The 20,572-nt window shown below is 43.9% G+C and overlaps 1 protein-coding gene across 2 annotated transcripts in view; it reads right to left on the bottom strand.

Annotated features, from left to right (window-relative positions):
* The window catches only part of LOC135524523 (zinc finger CCHC domain-containing protein 14-like), a 47,035-nt gene that overhangs the window by 15,736 nt on the left and 10,727 nt on the right, over positions 1 to 20,572 (bottom strand). For both annotated transcript variants that reach the window (XM_064952123.1, XM_064952124.1), the window contains exons 3-9: positions 5,808 to 5,878; positions 5,541 to 5,612; positions 4,723 to 4,808; positions 3,450 to 3,556; positions 2,662 to 2,698; positions 2,139 to 2,418; positions 1,661 to 1,749 (exon numbers count right to left, since the gene is read on the bottom strand). In XM_064952123.1, the coding sequence (XP_064808195.1) occupies positions 1,661 to 1,749; positions 2,139 to 2,418; positions 2,662 to 2,698; positions 3,450 to 3,556; positions 4,723 to 4,808; positions 5,541 to 5,612; positions 5,808 to 5,878 (742 nt within the window). The remainder of the gene's footprint in view (positions 1 to 1,660; positions 1,750 to 2,138; positions 2,419 to 2,661; positions 2,699 to 3,449; positions 3,557 to 4,722; positions 4,809 to 5,540; positions 5,613 to 5,807; positions 5,879 to 20,572) is intronic.

Here is a 20,572-nt window from a genome sequence, read left to right as displayed (position 1 = left end):
AACACTCAGGACCTCAGACTGGGGCGAAGGGTCACCTTCCAACTAAGCACACAGTCAAGACAACGCAGGAGTGTTTTCGGGACAAGTCTCTGAATGTTCTTGAGTGGCCCAGCCAGAGTCCAGACTTGAACCCGATCGAACATCTGTGGATAGACCTGAAAATAGCTGTGCAGCGTCGCTCCCTATCCAACCGGACAGAGCATCTCCAGAGAAAAATGGGAAAAACTCCCTAAATACAGGTGTGCTAAGCTTGGAGCGTCATACCCAAGAAGACTCGAGGCTGTAATCTTTGTCATAGGTGCTTCAACAAAGTACTGAGTAAAAGGTCTGAATACTTATGTAAATATGTTTTTTTTTATTTGTAATACATTTGCAAAAAATTCCAGCAACCTGTTTTTGCTATGTAATTACGGGGTATTGTGTGTAGATTGATGAAGGAAAAAAAAGTATTTAATCTATTTTAGAATAAGGCTGTAACGTAACAAAATGTGGAAAAAGACAAGGGGTCTGAAACCTTCCCGAATGCACTGTATACCATATCAACCTTGGGACATATTTCATATTTGGTTATATACATGGTATGATGATCAGGGAGAGAGATGGAGATATATGTGTGATAAATAGTTATCTGAGATTCATATATATAGAAAAGCACTTTTGTTAGCAGTCCGTGTGTCTTCCAGTTATGGTACACACGGAGGAAGACATGACATATGAGTGTTTTTTGGACAACCACATAGGCCTACAGAGGGAAAATAGTGTTAATTTAGCTACATCACCAGGTGAAGGAAAATCAGACTTGACAGTAGAAATAGTGATCCTGCATAAGCTCCCATTTAGCTCTCTGTCAGACACACCTATGGAAAAGCACCTGAGGAACTTTCCGCTTCATGTAATCAACGCACATGGTCGTACCTGGCTAAACCTGGCTAGTGGAAACGTGTTGATATTAGCAGTGGAAACAGGCTTAGTGATAATGTTTTCTCTCAGTACCACTCCTTTGCTACAAAAGGTGACTGTTTTCTCCCCTTTAGGTAAACTTATCTGGGCTAACCAATCTGCCCCACTGGCATGCTAGTTAACCATTGATAACCAAATGGCCATTATTCCTCTATATTCCCTCACACAAAAACATAATTGATCAATCTCCTTTGTTAATGTTTAATAAAAAATACCATCAACAGATTAACATTTTACACATGCTACAGAAATTATAAAGTATGACTATTTAAATAAATAAAAATATTAAACATGAGTTGTAAATGGACATAGTAGGTAATGTTGGCCTAATTCTGTGTATTTTGCACCGTTGTATAACAATGACCTGATCTGATCTATCTATCTATCTACACTCTTAGAAAATAAGGTTCCAGGTTTAACAATTTTTGGTTCCAGGTAGAACTATTTTGGGTTCCATGTAGAACCCTCTGTGTAAATGATCTACCTGGAACCAAAAAGAGTCCTTCAAAGAGTTCTCCTATTGGGACAGCCAAATAACCCTTTTAGGTTCTAGAGAGCACCTTTTTGTGTATCTATCTATGTCATTACCCTCTGAACTACCTGTTTCTAAACAGACGTATGTTGGGATTGTCACTGTTTTTATTGAACTGGGGGACAGAGAGCTTGATGTGGGGGTTTAGAGTTCAAGGTTCAGACTCACTTCTGCAGTTCCAGCTGCGTCTTCAGCTTTTTCTTGGCTCCCTGGGTGAGGTCATACCTGTTCAGATCCTCCTCTGTGAGTCCAAGGAACTGTGGGAAAGGAGAGCAGGTTGAAGAGAGGGAGAATGAGTCTGATAGGGAAAAACAGCAGATGTTGTTTGATCAACTCTAATGTCTTACTGTTGGGGCTTTCTAATATTAGACGTAGCCTTTGACATGTAGCCTTACTATGAAATTGTATCATTGATATTGCACTTGTCCTACCTACTTGCTTCTAAATATCGTTTTCTGGTTTGATGTTGCTGTTTGTTAATATGTGATTTAATCTGTATTGTGATTGCTGCAAAATTAATTGCCTCTTTGAGAAGCCAAAACAAACACACTTTTCCTTATGCCCTAATGTCTACAGCTCCATAGGTGTCTTAAATGCCACTCATCCGCTGTAACCTAAACTCCCCCCTTCCCCAGATCCCACCCACCTCCTCCATGGTCAGCTGTTTGAAGACTGGGTAGTACTTGTGCAGGCGGAGTTTCCTCAGCCAGTCCAGGATGCCATTCTGTTCTGGGCTACTCATCTGTGGCGGGCCAGGGTTCTGGAGGTGCCCGGGAGAGGGCGCGTTGTCCCCCCCTGATACCCCCACCCTGCCGGGGGGAAGGGTGGGCACTGTGCCCTGGGGGAGCAGCTGGTTTGGAGAGCAAGGCGGAATGGAGTTGTGAATGCTCATAACTGGCTGGATACTGGCCACACCACACACAGCCCTGAGACAAATTAGGGAGAAAGGGTGGAGGGATGAAAGGCGAGTGGAAACATGGAAGGAAAATAAAGAAAAGTTAATGACAGAAAATGGACAGTGAAGAGACAAATATTGTACAAAAATTACAAAAATTGTAATTCCAATATTTAGATCATTATACATCATCATTTGCAGATTTGGATAGGCAGCAACAGTCTATTTGAGACATAGTGAAAGAGTATGTTGCGTATTAGAGAGGAGAGACCACCTGTTGGCTCCTCTGTATTGAAGCAGGCACCCAAGATCTGTAGCACAAGAAAGAAACATAGATCCACAGTCATTCACATATTGGACAACTTCTAAATTAGCATACTATAAATAGCTAGATACTGTTTACAAAATGTATGTAATAATCTCTTGTCACTTGACTTCTTGACCTCTTTGCAAGTTGCAACAAGCTAAATATCAGTTGAGTGTCGCCAGCTTGTCCAGGTTAATTTGAGAGCAGTGTGACATTGCAGCAGTGTCTGTACAGCCACGGGGGCCGGTGGTACCACATTACAGCAGTATAAGAGCCATTTTTATTTGACTGCATCCCAAGGGTCTCTTAATATCTGCCAAGGGGGGAATAGCTGGCTGCTCCAGACACACATCCAGGTCTCCCACGTCCCTGCCCGCCTGGGGGACGGAACTATAAATACACTCTAGGATGAGGTCACCAAATCGAATCATATCAAATTTTATTTGTCACATTTGCCGAATACCACAGGTGTAGACTTTACTGGGAAATGCTTACTTACGAGCCCTTTTCCAACGAAAAATAAAATAACACAAGGAATACAAATATTCAAGAATGAAGCTACATGTATATACAGGGAGTAGCAGTCGCCATGCCTACCAACACAAACATGCCAGGCCAAATTCACACACAACACTAAAATAGAAATTCCAACACCCCTCAAACCCCAAAGATGAAGTGTCCCTACTTTAATCCAATCAGAGAGGGGGACACATACGTCCCATGAACTCTGATTAGGGTTAGGACAGGAGTCTTACTTGCAGTGGGGAGAAAGGAGGGGACGGTGGCGGTGGGGGCAGTAGTGCTGAAGAAGAGTCTGGCCCGGTAGTGTTTGAGAATGTGAACTGGAAGCGCTGTTAGGCACCTGCACAGGGAGAGGGTTAAAGTGTGAACATATGAGATAAAATTAAATTCAATGCTTGGCATGATTCATTCCCTCCTTATCTGTTGTCTTTGACTCAGAGCCAGTAACACCAAGAACTAGGTCAACAACAACATCACAACAGCATGGCATGTTTTCTAATTTACAGTAACTCCTTGGTTGTTACTCCTTATCATACATATACAGTATGAACATATTATATATCACAACACATACAGTATGAACTATGTACCACTGTTATCAAGTGAACATATTATATATCACAACACATACAGTATGAACTATGTACCACTGTTATCAAGTGAACATATTATATATCACAACACATACAGTATGAACTATGTACCACTGTTATCAAGTGAACATATTATATATCACAACACATACAGTATGAACTATGTACCACTGTTATCAAGTGAACATATTATATATCACAACACATACAGTATGAACTATGTACCACTGTTATCAAGTGAACATATTATATATCACAACACATACAGTATGAACTATGTACCACTGTTATCAAGTGAACATATTATATATCACAACACATACAGTATGTTATCAAGTGAACATATTATATATCACAACACATACAGTATTAACTATGTACCACTGTTATCAAGTGAACATATTATATATCACAACACATACAGTATTAACTATGTACCACTGTTATCAAGTGAACAGTATATTGTATTATCAAGTGAACATATTATAATCACATACAGTATGAACTATGTACCACTGTTATCAAGTGAACATATTATATATCACAACACATACAGTATTAACTATTACCACTATTATCAATGAACATATTATATATCACAACACATACAGTTTTAACTATGCACCACTGTGAACATATTATATATCACAACACATACAGTATTAACTATGTACCACTGTTATCAAGTGAACATATTATATATCACAACACATACAGTATTAACTATGTACCACTGTTATCAAGTGAACATATTATATATCACAACACATACAGTATTAACTATGTACCACTATTATCAAGTGAACATATTAAATATCACAACACATACAGTATTAACTATGCACCACTGTTATCAAGTGAGGATATTTACATGGGCTACCTTGGTCAGTGACACAATGCTGATTGACCTTACCTGGGGTCCAGCTCAGAGGTCTGATCAAGGCCAGGGGACTGAGGCAGGAACTTCTCTAAACCTTCATCAGAGAAAAGCTGGGAGACCTGGGAGAAACACAAGATAGATAGTGACCTTCACATCAATGATCCAAGACCAGCTCAGTTAATCCCTAACGTTGTGACAATGAGTCGTCATAATGCTGCATCAAATGTACATGATCCTAGGGGCGTTGGCAAACACAATGTAAGTCACTTAATTTATGTGTCCCTAATTGCACCGAATACTTCTGTTTATCATACAGCTATTGTATGCGGTAATCATGGGCCTATAAACCAGAGTTACACTGTTAGCACTGAGGTGGAGTGCCCTAGTAGGAAGACCATTTTGTGCAGCTCACTGTGCACTAACAGCTCCAATATAAATAACATGTCCAAGTGTACTTCTGATAAGCTTCCCAGTAACAATCAAGCAACCCAGAAAAGTGCTAAAAATAGCCCATATTAACATATGCAGCCTGAGAAACAAGGTCCATGTGGTCAATAACTTGCTTGTAACTGATGACATTCATATTCTGACTATCTCTGAAACTCACTTAGATAATACCTTTGATGATACAGTGGTAGCAATACATGGTTATAACATCTACCGAAAAGACAGAAATGCCAACGGAGGCATTGTTGCTGTCTATATTCAGAACCACATTCCTATAAAGCTTAGAGACGATCTAATGTTAAATACTGTTGAAGTAATATGTCTACAGGTTCATCTGCCTCACCTAAAGTAAATAAGAGACACGTGCGTTCAGTCCCCTCTCTCTGCTTCGGCCACTCTCTTACCTGGGAGAGAAAGTCCAGCACCTCCTGGTGAGTCCTGCTTACAGTGGACACAGAGGAGTCTGACCATTTGACCTGCGGGATGAGGAGAGAGAGAGATGGCAACAGGACATGACAACTAACATACAGTACATACGTAACTATGTGTGTGTGTGTGTGTGTGTGTGTGTGTGTGTGTGTGTGTGTGTGTGTGTGTGTGTGTGTGTGTGTGTGTGTGTGTGTGTGCGTGCGTGCGTGCGTGTGTGCATGCATGAATGTGTGTGTACTCACCTCTAGCATATATTCACTTGGTTTCCCCCCCTTGTTGGTTACTCCCCTCAGCTCTATCCTCTCTATGTTCACTGAAATACAAACAAATGATCATTCTCATTATTTGATAACATTGTCTAATATACTAAGAGCATCATGTGCTTTAGAGTCCTACATTATACCGTGCTAGAGTATGGTAGCACATGCTAGACGAAATTGAGTGATTAGTGGTACTATTAGCTCTGCTGTAGGTTGTGCCTTCAAGGCTGATTCAGCCACAGACACATGTTGTTTTGGCACCAAATATATGTAATTAAATCAAATGTCTGAGTTCAGAGAGGGAAAATCACAGGGAACGATATCACCTGGTGTTCATTTAAACACATTAAACACTTGAAACTGGCAATCTCATAGAACCACAGGAAAATTGGAAAGAGTTCAGAGGAAGACAGAGAGAAAGAACAAAAAAAGACTAGAGGGAGCATACAGATAGAGAAACTAGATAGAAAGAGAGAGCAATGGAGAGAAACAGTGACAGGAGGATAATCTAGATTTATGGTTGGATTAATGGCACATTTCAGGGATCCTGCCAGTGACATTTTGGAGAGAGATTCAGAGAACATACACACCCTCTGAAATCACATACACAACACTCATAAACACACACACTGTAGATTACACACACACACACAGGTCTGTGTGTTAAATATACCCTGCAGACTCAGCACTTCCTCTGTTGTGTATTAGCATTGGGAGAGGTGCTAGCTAGCTGAATGAAGCTCTGTGCTGAAAGCCTCCTATCTGAGGGGATCAGAAATGACTAAATATTGTGAAAAACCTCCCCCGTCACTACTTCCCCAGAGGGTTGGGTCTCAGTCAGGCCAGGAAAGGGCCTCTCCCCTGGCGGGCAAGTGTGAACTTATCTGGAATGTTTTGAGGAGCAGAGCAGAAAGTCTATAGGCCTCCTCATTGTAAGACTGCTTGCCTGCCTGCTCCTACCTAACCACCCACTCAAACCTTCATTACTCTCGAGAACTTCCATCAAGATCAATACAGAAGCAGCAGGGTCGAACCCATTGTGTGTGTGTGTGTGTGTACGTGTGTAGAAAAGAAAAGTGAGTGAGTGAAAGAGAGAGTAGGGACAGTGTGTAGAAAAGAAAGGTGAGTAAGTGAAAGAGAGAGTAGGGACAGTGTGTAGAAAAGTGAGTGAGTGAAAGAGAGAGTAGGGACAGTGTGTAGAAAAGAAAGGTGAGTCATTGAAAGAGAGAGTAGAGACAGTATGTAGAAAAGTGAGTGAGTGAAAGAGAGAGTAGGGACAGTGTGTAGAAAAGAAAGGTGAGTAATTGAAAGAGAGAGTAGGGACAGTGTTTAGAAAAGAAAGGTGAGTAATTGAAAGAGAGAGTAGGGACCGTGTGTAGAAAAGAAAGGTGAGTAATTGAAAGAGAGGGTAGGGACCGTGTGTAGAAAAGAAAGGTGAGTAATTGAAAGAGAGAGTAGGGACCGTGTGTAGAAAAGAAAGGTGAGTAATTGAAAGAGAGAGTAGGGGCAGTGTGTAGAAAAGAAAGGTGAGTAATTGAAAGAGAGAGTAGGGACAATGTGTAGAAAAGAAAGGTGAGTAATTGAAAGAGAGAGTAGGGACAGTGTGTAGAAAAGAAAGGTGAGTAGGTGAAAGAGAGAGTAGGGACAGTGTGTAGAAAAGTGAGTGAGTGAAAGAGAGAGTAGGGACAGTGTGTAGAAAAGTGAGTGAGTGAAAGAGAGAGTAGGGACAGTGTGTAGAAAAGAAAGGTGAGTATGTGAAAGAGAGAGTAGGGACAGTGTGTAGAAAAGTGAGTGAGTGAGTAAGTGGGGAAAGTGAACTTGACGTGTGTGCTTCTGGAGTGTGGACAGAGGAGGAACGACAGTACTGTATGTCATGCTGTCTGTGCTGAACCCTCTCTCCTGTGTGGGCTCCTTACCCTGCCCATATTCAGACCATACAGAAACCAACAGTAGCCAGAGACAATAGCACTGACCTAATATCACTCTCAATCACAGCAGAGTTTACACAGACACAATCCCATCCTTAGTTTAGTTTAGCATATCACCCATGTTACCGTAAGGCAACTGAAAATTCATCTACTCCCTGAAAACAAATGGTTAGTTGACTTAATTGAAATGAGTTGGTATAGTCTGATCATACATAGCCAAAGCCTGCCTGTGGAGCATTGACCATGCACATTCACCTGTTATCTGTTATGCCTATATTCTCACAGACAAACTGAGTGCTGCTATCTTAGTATCTTTCCAGATTCAGAGCATTGCACTACAGGTGACCTACTGGCAAGAATTGCTCTTCTTTCACTGTTTAAATCGCTTAGTTACATGGACTTATTTGAGGTTTCTAAAATATGCTAGTCATTTTTCCCATGACTGTCTGGTGTAGACAGGAGGGCAGTGTGTATTTTTATCTGTGTTAAAGCATCACTCTCCGAAAACAGAGTGAAGGCGAAGTGATGAGAAAGAAAAAGACATTGACTGCTATTCATATCTCATAGCTAAAATAACCTAATAACCCCCTGAGGACAAGTATGTGAGTTAACTCCGAAACCAACAACAACCACTTCAGCCAAGAGATCCTCTCAGGTCCAAACTGATGCGTAGGACCAACTTCATCCAAAAACTTCTTCCAGTACTGATAATGGGCCAGATTTCCTATTTGAATTGAACTGTGATACAATGTTTCTAGGGATTTCCTAATGCTGTAGTCTAAAAACCCACTAAAGTGAAATTAAACATATTACGAGCACTGAGGAAAATAAGGACGGCCAACTGACATCAGTCCAGGAACAGATCTGGGGACAGCTTGTAAGATTTAAAAATCTATGCACCTTTCTGCCCTTTCTCACAGTGCTAGTCTTTCAAAATACACCATCTTAAGCCAAAAATCATACCTCTTAATGTGCAAACTCAGTTTATCTACCACACACTAACTCCTCCCTCCACCCACCACTCAGCCAAAGCTGAGCCCACAGATCTCCAACCTCCTCCAACACACACATCCTCAACCTAAGGGACAGAGTACATCTCCTCTCAACCACATCCTGTACTACACAGTAGTAACCCAAGCCATGTACTCACATGTAACCGAGTCATGTCCCGGTCCTTCTCACCCACCCAGGCAGTCTATCTCCCTCAGCACCCTGTCGCATACCAAGCCACCCTGCACCAGGTCATCCCTCTCCCTCAGTCCCCTGCTCTGCCACCCTGCCCCCTGTCAGGTTGTCCCTCTCCCTCAGTCCCCTGCTCTGCCACCCTGCCCCGTCAGGTTGTCCCTCTACCTCAGTCCCCTGCTCTGCCACCCTGCCCCATCAGGTGGCCCCACTCCCTCAGCACCGTGCCCCTCCATCAGCCCCCTACCCTGCCAATCAGGTGACCTGTACCCTCTGCCATGCCACCCAGCCTCTCCCTCAGCACCCTGCCTGTTCTCAGTAGGTAGTAGGTGCAAGAGTCTCCATATGCCTGGTGCCAGACTCATTAATTCAGGGCATACTACCATTCTAACAGATCTGGTTACATACTATACCTATACCCTGTGCAATACACTGGCGCACAGAGACACACAAAGTGACTAATCAACAGTGACAATGTTTGTATTTTTTACATTATCAGCACATTTCATGTGGTGTGTGTAGTATGAAAATGACACCAAAACCAAGATGGCATTACAAAGTAAGTAATTCACTATCTACATGTTTGAATAACAAGTGCACCCTCACTGCTGTGTGTGTGAGTGTGTGGAGGTATGTTCGTCCTGCTTTGTGCTGTGTGATGACAGGCATGCAGCCCTAGCCATGAGGAAGTGTAGCTAGCCCAGCATTGGGTTACCAGAGAGGGGAGAGGCCAATCCTACTGAGTAACGGAGAGACCTGCTCCTTTCAAAGCAATATCAGCCCTCATCTTAATCTGTTCCTCTAACAATCAACTCCTTAATCCTCTAACACCCTTAACTATCAACCCATACTTAAACTCCCCTCAGATAGAAGACATTCCAACACACTGACTCATTATACCATTATACAGTTTGTGTAACCTGAGTTCAAAATATTACATGTAAGGTAGTATCTAAATTATTAATGGGGTACCAGTCCTTTCTTGGACAAAATTGGTAATCTAAGTAGGCCTGACTTGTGAGTTATTTACAATAACTCTATAAGACTAAAATTTGAATAATAGTAATACATGAATAAATTGATGAATATGAAGGTATGAATTCTTTGAGAATCAATTGGGAGTTCTTTCCCAAAATAACTAGACAAATACAAGTTCTTTATACAGTCGTGCCCAAAAGTTTTGAGAATGACACAAATATTCCTTTTCACAGTCTCCTTCCTCAGTTTGTATTATGGCAATTTGCATATACTCCAGAATGTTAAGATGAGTGATCAGATGAATTGCAATTTATTGCAAAGTCCCTCTTTGCTATGCAAATGAACTGAATCCCCCAAAAACATTTCCACTGCATTTCAGCCCTACCACAAAAGGACCAGCTGACATCATGTCAGTGATTATCTCGTTACCAAAGTTGTGAGTGTTAATGAGGACAAGGCTGGAGATCACTCTGTCAAGCTGATTGAGTTCAAATAACAGACTGGAAGCTTCAGGAGGGTGGTGCTTGGAATCATTGCTCTTCCTCTGTCAACCATGGTTACCTGCAAGGAAACACGTGCCATCTTCATTGCTTTGCACAAAAAGGGCTTCCCAGGCAAGGATATTGCTGCCCTGATATGCAATGTCTCCAAACCCCCTCTGATTTTAAATCAAGATCTGGTTTTGGTATTTTTCATTTAAATGTACGCAGCCTGTTGTCAAAAATTGATGGGGTTAGGATTTGGGCTAAATCAACTGATGCTGATGTGTTTTCTGAAACCAGGCTCAACAAGTCTGTTTTTGATAAGGATATTTGTATAAGTGGTTACAATGTTTATCGCACTGATCGGGTTAAGAAAGGTGGGGGTGTGGCTATATATGAAAAATCTAAATTCCATGTAAGTGTGGCAAAGTCTGAAACTATTTGTAAACAGTTGGAATTTCTTGCTTTGAATGTTGAGGTTTCAAATGGCCTCTCTATAACTGTGATTGGCTGTTATAGACCCCCCTCTGCTCTCGGTGATGCATTTTCTTCTTTGACGCACCTTATGTCTAAACTTCTTTACAGTGAAATGATCTTGATAGGTAATCTCAACTGGTGTTGGTTAAAGCCGGTGTCTGATGATTTAAAAATATTTTGTAATTCTATGAATCTTACCCAGTTGATTAACTTACTCACTCGCCCAAATCTTAAATGCCCAGATAAATCTACCCTGATTGATTTGATATTGACAAATGTTCCACATAAATATTCTGCGGTTGGTGTTTTTTGTAATGATTTAAGTGACCATTGTGCTGTTGTTGCTGTAAGAAATACTAAGGTTCCAAAGACAAACCCACGTTTTATTCATAAGAGAAATTTGAAGTGTTTTAATGAGCAGGCTTTCTTTCATGATTTGTTTTATTTTGACTGGAGCAAGATTGAGTTTATCCCTGATGTGGAAACTGCCTGGAAATTCTTTCATGTTGGTTTTTCCCAAATAGTAAACAAACATGCCCCATTCCGCAGGTTCAAGGTTAAAGGGCGGGATAATCCATGGTTTTCTTCTGAGCTGTCTTGTATTATTCACGACTGTAATCTAGCCTGGTTAGTTAGCCTGGTTAGTTACGAAACAAGTGTTCTTTTCTTCTCAGGAAGGCCAAGTCTGAATATGTTATGTCTGTTACCACTGACAACCTGAAGTTTTGGAAGGCTATTAAGTCTATGTCTGGTAACAATAATGTTAATGAATTACAGTCATGTGTTTTGAAGGACTCTGTTGCTATATATGACAAAACTGAAATGCTGAATTGTTTCAATGAGCACTGTCCTCTGTCTCTGTACAACCCTGTGTGTATGAACCACTGAGAGCTGGTCAAACTTTTAGCTTTTTGCCATTCTCAGTGCAGGTGGTACATGGTCCTGATCTTTTGGATCCCTGCTTTTTAAATCTGGCAGCTGATTTCATAGCTGAACCACTTACATCTCTGTTCAATCTAACCCTGGAATGTAATGAAATTCCAAAGATGTGGAAATCAGCATTTGTCCTACCACTTTCAAAGGGGGGAGATCCAAATCTTTTAAATAATTATAGGCCAATCTCAAAGCTGTCACCCATGGTGAAAATACTTGTAACCCTTGTTAGTGAACAGCTAAAAGAGTTTTTATTTACTAACTCTATTTTATCAATATACCAATCGGGCTTCAGGAAGAAGCATAGCACAATTACAGCAGCCATGAAGGTTTTAAATGATATCACTGAAGCCATTGACAAACAACAGCACTGTGTCTCACTTTTTATTGATCTCTCTAAGGCTTTTGATACAGTTGATCATGCTATACTAAGGCAGAGATTGTCGAGTGTAGGTCTTTCGGAGCATGCAGTTGCATGGTTTGCTAACTATCTGTCTGATAAAACTCAGTGCACTCAATTTGATGGGCTTATGTTTGTTAAATTGTCTGTCTTGAATGGTGTGCCCCAAGGCTCTGTACTTGGTCCTCTCTTATTCACTATTTATATAAATGATTTAGACAAAAATGTCCAAAATGCACAACTTCATTTTTATGCTGATGATACTGTTATTTACTGTTGTGCCTCGTCTCTTACAAAAGCTTTCCAGAACATGCAAACTGATTTTTATACTGTTCAACATACCCTGTGTCAATTGAAGCTTACTCTCAATACTGACAAAACTAAACTAATGGGGTTCTCTAATGCAAGAAATAGACCTCTGAACCTTTCACCTATTACTACCTGTCACAGCAAAGAGATTGAGGTTGTAACCTCATACAAATATATTGGAATTTTAATTGATGACGGTCTCTCTTTTAAATTGCATATTCAACAACTTACAAAAAAATTGAAGCTGAAATTGGGATTTTATTTTAGGAATAAGGCCTGTTTTTCTTTTGAAGCCAGAAAGAGGCTAGTATCAGCTATATTTATGCCTTTACTAGTGTAACGGCTTTCTTCCAACGCCTCCTCTGACGAAGAGGTGGAACAAGGATCGGACCAAAATGCAACGTGGTTCGTTCGATACATCTTTAATAATGAAGAACACGAACAATACAAAATAACAAACGTCGAAAACCGAAACAGCCCTGACTGGTGCAACAAACACAGAGACAGGAACAATCACCCACAAACACACAGTGAAACCCAGGCTACCTAAATATGGTTCCCAATCAGAGACAACGATAATCACCTGACTCTGATTGAGAACCGCCTCAGGCAGCCACAGACCAATCTATACACCCCACACAACCCCAAGATGAAACACACTACAAATAAACACATGTCACACCCTGGCCTGACCCAATAAATGAAAATAACATAATAAATATAGACCAGGGCGTGACAGAACCCCCCCCCCCCCTAAGGTGCGGACTCCCGGACGCACAACAAAAACAATAGGGAGGGTCCGGGTGGGCGTCTGTCCATGGTGGCGGCTCCGGCTCGGGACGTGGAACCCACTCTATTAATGTCTTAGTCCCCCCTCCTCGCGTCCTAGGATTGTCCACCCTCGCCGCCGACCATGGCCTAGTAGTCCTCACCCAGAACCCTACTGGACTGAGGGGCAGCTCGGGACAGAGGAAGCCCAGCACTGAGAGGAAGCCCAGCCAGGCAGTTGAATCCGGCAGATCCTGGCTGGCTGGCAGTTCTGGCAGATCCTGGCTGACTGGCGGATCTGGAAGAGTCTGGTTGACTAGCGGATCTGGAAGAGTCTGGTTGACTGGCAGATCTGGAAGAGTCTGGTGACTGGCAGATCTGGAAGACTGGCAGATCTGGAAGAGTCTGGCTGACTGGCAGATCTGGAAGAGTCTGGCTGACTGGCAGATCTGGAAGAGTCTGGCTGACTGGCAGATCTGGAAGAGTCTGGTTGACTGGCAGATCTGGAAGAGTCTGGCTGACTGGTAGATCTGGAAGAGTCTGGCTGACTGGCAGATCTGGAAGAGTCTGGCTGACTGGCGGATCCTGGCAGACTGTAGGCTCTGGCTGCTCCACGCTGACTGGCAGCTCTGGCTGCTTTATGCTGACTGACGGCACTGACTGCTCCATGCTGACTGGCGGCTTTGGCTGCTCTATGCAGATTGACAGCTCTGGCGGCTTCTTGCAGACTGGCAGCTCCATGCAGACTGGCAGCTCTGGCTGCTCCATGCAGACTGGCAGCTCTGGCTGCTCCATGCAGACTGGCAGCTCTGGCTGCTCCATGCAGACTGGCAGCTCTGGCTGCTCCATGCAGACTGGCAGCTCTGGCTGCGCTAAACGGGCAGGAGACTCCGGCAACGCTGTAGAGGCGGAAGGCTCTGGCAGCGCTAAACAGGCGGGAGGCTCCAGCAGCACAGGAGAGGAGGAAGGCTCCGGCAGCGCTGGAGAGGCGAGGCGCACAGTAGGTCTGATGCGTGGTGCTGGCACTGGGCCGAGGACACGCACAGGAAGCCTGGGGCGGGGAGCTGCCACCGGAGGGCTGGGGTGTGGAGGTGGTACTGGGTAGACCGGACCGTGCAGGCGCACTGGAGCTCTTGAGCACCAAGCCTGCCCAACCTTACCTGGTTGAATACTCCCGGTCGCTCTGCCAGTGCGGCATGGTGGAATAGCCCGCACTGGGTTATGCAGGCGAAACAGAGATACCGAGCGTAAGGCTGGTGCCATGTAAGCTGGCCCAAGGAGACGCACTGGAGACCAGATGCGTAGAGCCGGCTTCATGGCATTTGGCTCGACGCTCAATCTCACCCGGCCGATACGCGGAGCTGGAATAGAACGCACCGGGCTATGCACCCACACTGGAGACACCGTGCGCATCACAGCATAACACGGTGCCTGCCCGGTCTCTCTAGCCCCCCGGTAAGCACAGGGAGTTTGCGCAGGTCTCCTACCTGGCGTAGCCATACTCCCTGTTAGCCCCCCCAATAAATTTTTGGGGCTGACTCCCGGGCTTCCTATCGCACCGCCGTGCTTGCTTCAACAACTCCATTCTTCTATACCCCTCTTCGCACTGCTCCAGTGAATCCCAGGCGGGCTCGGGCACTCCTCCTGGGTCGGCCGCCCACCTGTCTATTTCTTCCCACGTAGTGTAGTCCAGAAACTCTTCCCATGTCCTTTCCTCATTGCTCCGCTGTTGCTGCCTTTGTTGCTTCTCCTGTGGCTCCTGCCCGTTGACACGTTGCTTGGTCCGTTTGTGGTGGGTGATTCTGTAACGGCTTTCTTCCAACTCCTCCTCTGACGAAAAGGTGGAACAAGGATCGGACCAAAATGCAACGTGGTTCATTCGATACATCTTTAATAATGAAGAACACGAACAATACAAAATAACAAACGTCGAAAACCGAAACAGCCCTGACTGGTGCAACAAACACAGAGACAGGAACAATCACCCACAAACACACAGTGAAACCCAGGCTACCTTAATATGGTTCCCAATCAGAGACAACAATAATTTATTGTTCAGAAATATGGTGGGTACTCTCTTCGTTCGCTGGACATTATCCTGCTAACTGTTCCAAATGTTCAAACTGAATTTGGTAAAAGGGCTTTTATGTACTCTGCGCCACCGTCTTGGAACACCTTACAAAATACTTTTAAACTGGAAGAACTTGTCCTGATTGGTGTTTTTAAATCACTGATGAAGGATTTCGAGGCTGATTCCCTGACCTGTCAATGTTGTTAATTTACTGTTTTATACTCTTGTGAATTCAATGGTTATTACTAAATTACCTAGTTTTTCATGTTGTCTGTCTGTAATTTCTTTGTAATGACTTGGTGCTGCCTATCTTGGCCAGGGCGCTCTTGAAAAATAAAGAAGGGTACCAACACATCCTCCGAGAGCAACTTCTCCCAACCATCCAGGAACAGTTTGATGAGGAACAATGCCTTTTCCAGCATGATGGAGCACCTTGACATAAGGCAAAAGTGATAACTAAGTGGCTTGGGGAACAAAACATCGATATTTTGGGTCCATGGCCAGGAAACTCCCCAGACCTTAATCCCATTGAAAACTTGTGGTCAATCCTCAAGAGGCGGGTGGACAAACAAAAACCCACAAATTCTGACAAACTCCAAGCATTGATCATGCAAGAATGGACTGCCATCAGTCAGTATGTGGTCCAGAAGTTAATTGACAGTATGCCAGGGCGGATTGCAGAGATCTTGAAAAAGAAGGGTCAACACTCTTTGCATCAACTAAGACCGCACTAAGTCAGCTGTCTTAGGAAATAAGAAAACAGGAAACCACTCACTTAGAGGCGGCGCTCCTAATGGCCGGAGACTTTAATGCAGGGAAACTTAAATCAGTTCTACCAAATCTCTGTCAACATGTTAAATGTGCAACCAGAGGGGAGAAAAATCTAAATCACCTGTACTCCACACACAGAGACGCGTACAAAGCTCTCCCTCGCCCTCCATTTGGTAAATCCGACCACAACTCTATCCTCCTGATTCCTGCTTACAAGCAAAAATTAAAGCAGGAAGCAAACTATTACAGACTACAAAGGGAAGCACAGCCACGAGCTGCCCAGTGACACGAGCCTACCAGACGAGCTAAATCACTTCTATGCTCAATTCGAGGCAAGCAACACTGAGGCATGCATGAGAGCATCAGCTGTTCCGGACGGCTGTGTGATCAAGCTTTCCGTAGCCGACGTGAGTAAAACCTTTAAACAGGTCAACATACACAAGGCTGCGGGGCCAGACGGATTACCAGGACATTTACTCTGGGCATGTGCTGAACGACTGGCAGGTGTTTTCACTGACATTTTCAACATGTCCCTGATTGAGTCTGTAATACCAACATGCTTCAAGCAGACCACCATAGTCCCTGTGCCCAAGAATACAAAGGCAACCTGCCTAAATGACTACAGACCCATAGCACTCACGTTCGTAGCCATGAAGTGCTTTGAAAAGCTGGTAATGGCTCACATCAACACCATTATCCCAGAAACCCTAGACCCACTCCAATTTGCATATCGCTCAAACAGATCCACAGATGATGCTATCTCTATTGCACTCCACACTGCCCTTTCCCACCTGGACAAAAGGAACACCTATGTGAGAATGCTGTTCATTGACTACAGCTCAGCGTTCAACACCATAGTACCCACAAAGCTCATCACCAAGCTAAGGATCCTGGGACTAAACACCTCCCTCTGCAACTGGATCCTGGACTTCCTGACAGGCCGCCCCCAGGTGGTGAGGGTAGGTAGCAACACATCTGCCACGCTGATCCTCAACACTGGAGCTCCCCAGCGGTGCGTGCTCGGTCCTCTCCTGTAATCCCTGTTCACCCACGGCTGCATGGCCAGGCATGACTCCAACACCATCATTAAGTTTGCTGCCTGATCACCGACCACGACGAGACAGCCTACGAGGTCAGAGACCTGGCCGGGTGGTGCCAGAATAAAAACCTATCCCTCAATGTAACCAAGACTAAGGAAATGATTGTGGACTTCAGGAAAAGGAGCACCGAGCACGTCCCCAGTCTCTTCTTTTTTTTTACCCCGTTTTCTCCCCAATTTCGTGATATCCAATTGTTAGTAGCTACAATTCCCGTACGGGCTCAGGAGAGACAAAGGTTGAAAGTCATACACAACCCAACCAAGCCGCAATGCTTCCTAACACAGCGCGCATCCAACCCGGAAGCCAGCTGCTCCAATGTGTCGGAGGAAACATCATGCACCTGGCAACCTTGATTAGCGTGCACTGCGCCCAGCCCACCACAGGAGTCGCTGGTGCGTGATGAGAAAAGGATATCCCTACCGGCCGAACCCTCCCTAACCCGGACGACACTAGGTCAATTGTGCGTCGCCCCACGGACCTCCCGGTCGCGGCCTGTTACAACAGGGCCTGGGTTCGAACCCAGGGTCTCTGATGGCACAGCTGGCGCTGCAGTACAGCGCCCTTAACCACTGCGCCACCCAGGAGTCCACGTCCCCATTCTCATCGACAGCTGTAGTGGAGCAGGTTGAGAGCTTCAAATCCCTTGGTGTCCACATCAACAACACACTAGATTGGTCCACACACACCAAGACAGTCGTGAAGAGGGCACGACAAAGCCTATTCCCCCTCAGGAAACTAAAAAGATTTGGCATGGGTCCTGAGATCCTCAAAAGGTTCTACAGCTGCAACATCGAGAGCCTCCTGACCGGTTGCATCACTGCCTGGACGGAAATCGCTCGGCGTCCGACCGCAAGGCACTTCAGAGGGTAGTGCGTACGGCCCAGTACATTACTGGGGCAAAGCTGCCTGCCATCCAGGACCTCTACACCAAGCGGTGTCAGAGGAAGGCCCTAAAAATTGTCAAAGACCCCAGCCACCCCAGTCATAGACTGTTCTCTCTACTACCGCATGGCAAGCGGTACCGGAGTGCCAAGTCTAGGACAAAAAGGCTTCTCAACAGTTTTTACCCCCAAGCCATAAAACTCCTGAACAGGTAACCCGGACTATTTGCATTGTGCCACCCCCCACCCCTCTTTTACGCTGCTGCTACTCTCTGTTTATCTTATATGCATAGTCACATTACCTATACATTCATGTACATACTACCTAAATGGCCCGACCAACAAGTGCTCCCGCACATTGGCTTACCGGGCTATCTGCATTGTGTCCCTGTCATGTCCTGACCTTAGTTCCTTTTTCTTGTCTCTATTTTAGTTTGGTCAGGGCATGAGTTGCAGTGGGCATTTTATGTTTGTTCTGTGTGTTATAGTTCTATGTGTTTGGCCTGGTATGGTTCCCAATCAGAGGCAGGTGTCAATCGTTGTCTCTGATTGAGAACCATACTTAGGTAGCCTGTTCCCACCTGGTGTTTGTGGGTAGTTGTTTCCTGTTTTGTGTTGTTCCCCTTGGTTATTTTGTAGTTCGTGTTCAGTGATATTAAATTAACATGGACACTTGCATTTTGGTCTGATCTTTCCTGTTCCTCAGATGAAGGAGATCGTTACACCACCTGCCAACCCCTAATTTTACACCTCTGCTACTCTCTGTTCATCATATATTTTTTATTTATTTTCATTTTACCTTTATTTACCTGACTAACAGGTGTCTGTATATAGCCTTGCTAAGCTTTTTTTCAAATGTCTTTTTACTGTTGCTTTATTTCTTTACTTACCTACACACACACACACACACCTATTTTTGCACCATTGGTTAGAGCCTGTAAGTAAGCATTTCACTGTAAGGTCTACTACACCTGTTGTATTCGGTGCACGTGACAAATAAACTTTGATTTGAACTTCATGTAATTGTCAATAAAAGCCTTTGATACTTATGAAATGCTTGTAATTATACTTCAGTATTCCATAGTAACATCTGACAAAAATATCTAGACACTGAAGCAGCAAACTTTGTGGAAATTAATATTTGTGTCATTCTCAAAACTTTTGGCCACGACTGTACAATCAACTGCCAATAACGCTAATCAACATATTTACAAACATAATGAGAGGGATCATGAAAAGGTAGGAAATAGAACGCAAGACAAGAAAGAGACCTCAAGATATCTGAATATTAAAGATGTGATACTCAGTCTGTGAACAAAGTCTGTTGTCCTTGGCTCTGGTTAGGCCACAGGAAAGTGAACAAAGGAAAGATGGCGGTATTTTTACATCCTTAGTCCTGAGTTGAGGGGTTCCTTGGTGGTGGTTTCTCGCTCCTTTCCTCTGAGTTTGGAAGGTCCCTCGTGGGCTGCTCCTCTGGGTTGTGTCCCTGTTGGCTCTGTCTGCTGGCTCTTCCTTTGAGTTGCAGAGGCTGAGCTCTAAATCATTTTCTCCCTCTTTCCTTGAAGAAGGTTAGCTTAAATGTACTGTTCAGGCTACACTAGCTCTTTAAAGACCGTCTCCTTCTAAGACTGTTTAGTGCATGGGCTCTTCCGCACCAATGTCTGTACTGGATTAAAGGTACTATCTGTACTTTCATTAAGCTAAATTCACCAGTTCTTGTCATTAGAGGCTAAGGTCCAGGCCCTGTGGTCAGCCTACTGAAGATGGAGGTTCATCTCCCTCCTCGAGAGAGGTCCAACTTGAGTCCAGCAGGATAAAAGAGTGAGGTGGGGGACAGCAGAGTCCTTTTGCTGTCCTATGACGTAACAATGTATCATACCTAGGTGTGAAGGGTCACTTTTATGACCATTTGTCTTAGAGAGCGAGAGAGCTTGGAAGAACTTTTAGACAGACAGTAAAAGGATGTTCAACATTGTTTTCTTATAGGACATTAAAACAACACGTCGCTACAAATGTTACTGTACAATTCATTGACCAGTCAAGTGGTGCCTATAGTATAGAAAGAAGGACCTCAATATAAGACACAGTGTATCAAAGAAGGAGAATCTAAAACAGATTTAGATCTCTTCTACTGTAGTAACATCTACTTCCTACTATTGTCAGGATTTCAGAGAAAAATGACATTGCTGAGGTCATTATTGTCCACCAAGCCACTCCTACCTCCAGGTAAAGCTTTCCAAAACTGGAGGAGAAAATTTGGCTTGTGAATTACACAACACGTAACCACACTTGGAGTGAACATCTGGGTTTTGGTCTCGTCAACAAGAAAAAATAGACCAAAAAAGAGACACAAAAAAAACATGCAGACAACTAAGAAACATACAATATTTATAGCTGTAGTGTATGTGGCCTGAAAACAATCCCAAGCAACAGTATCATTCAAATCCAAGCATGGCCTTTTGTGAGT

Source organism: Oncorhynchus masou, chromosome 31 (assembly GCF_036934945.1).
Source record: "Oncorhynchus masou masou isolate Uvic2021 chromosome 31, UVic_Omas_1.1, whole genome shotgun sequence".
NCBI lineage: Eukaryota > Metazoa > Chordata > Actinopteri > Salmoniformes > Salmonidae > Oncorhynchus > Oncorhynchus masou.
The sequence above is the reverse complement of the archived record's forward strand: the minus strand, read 5'-3'. Positions and strand labels throughout refer to the sequence as shown.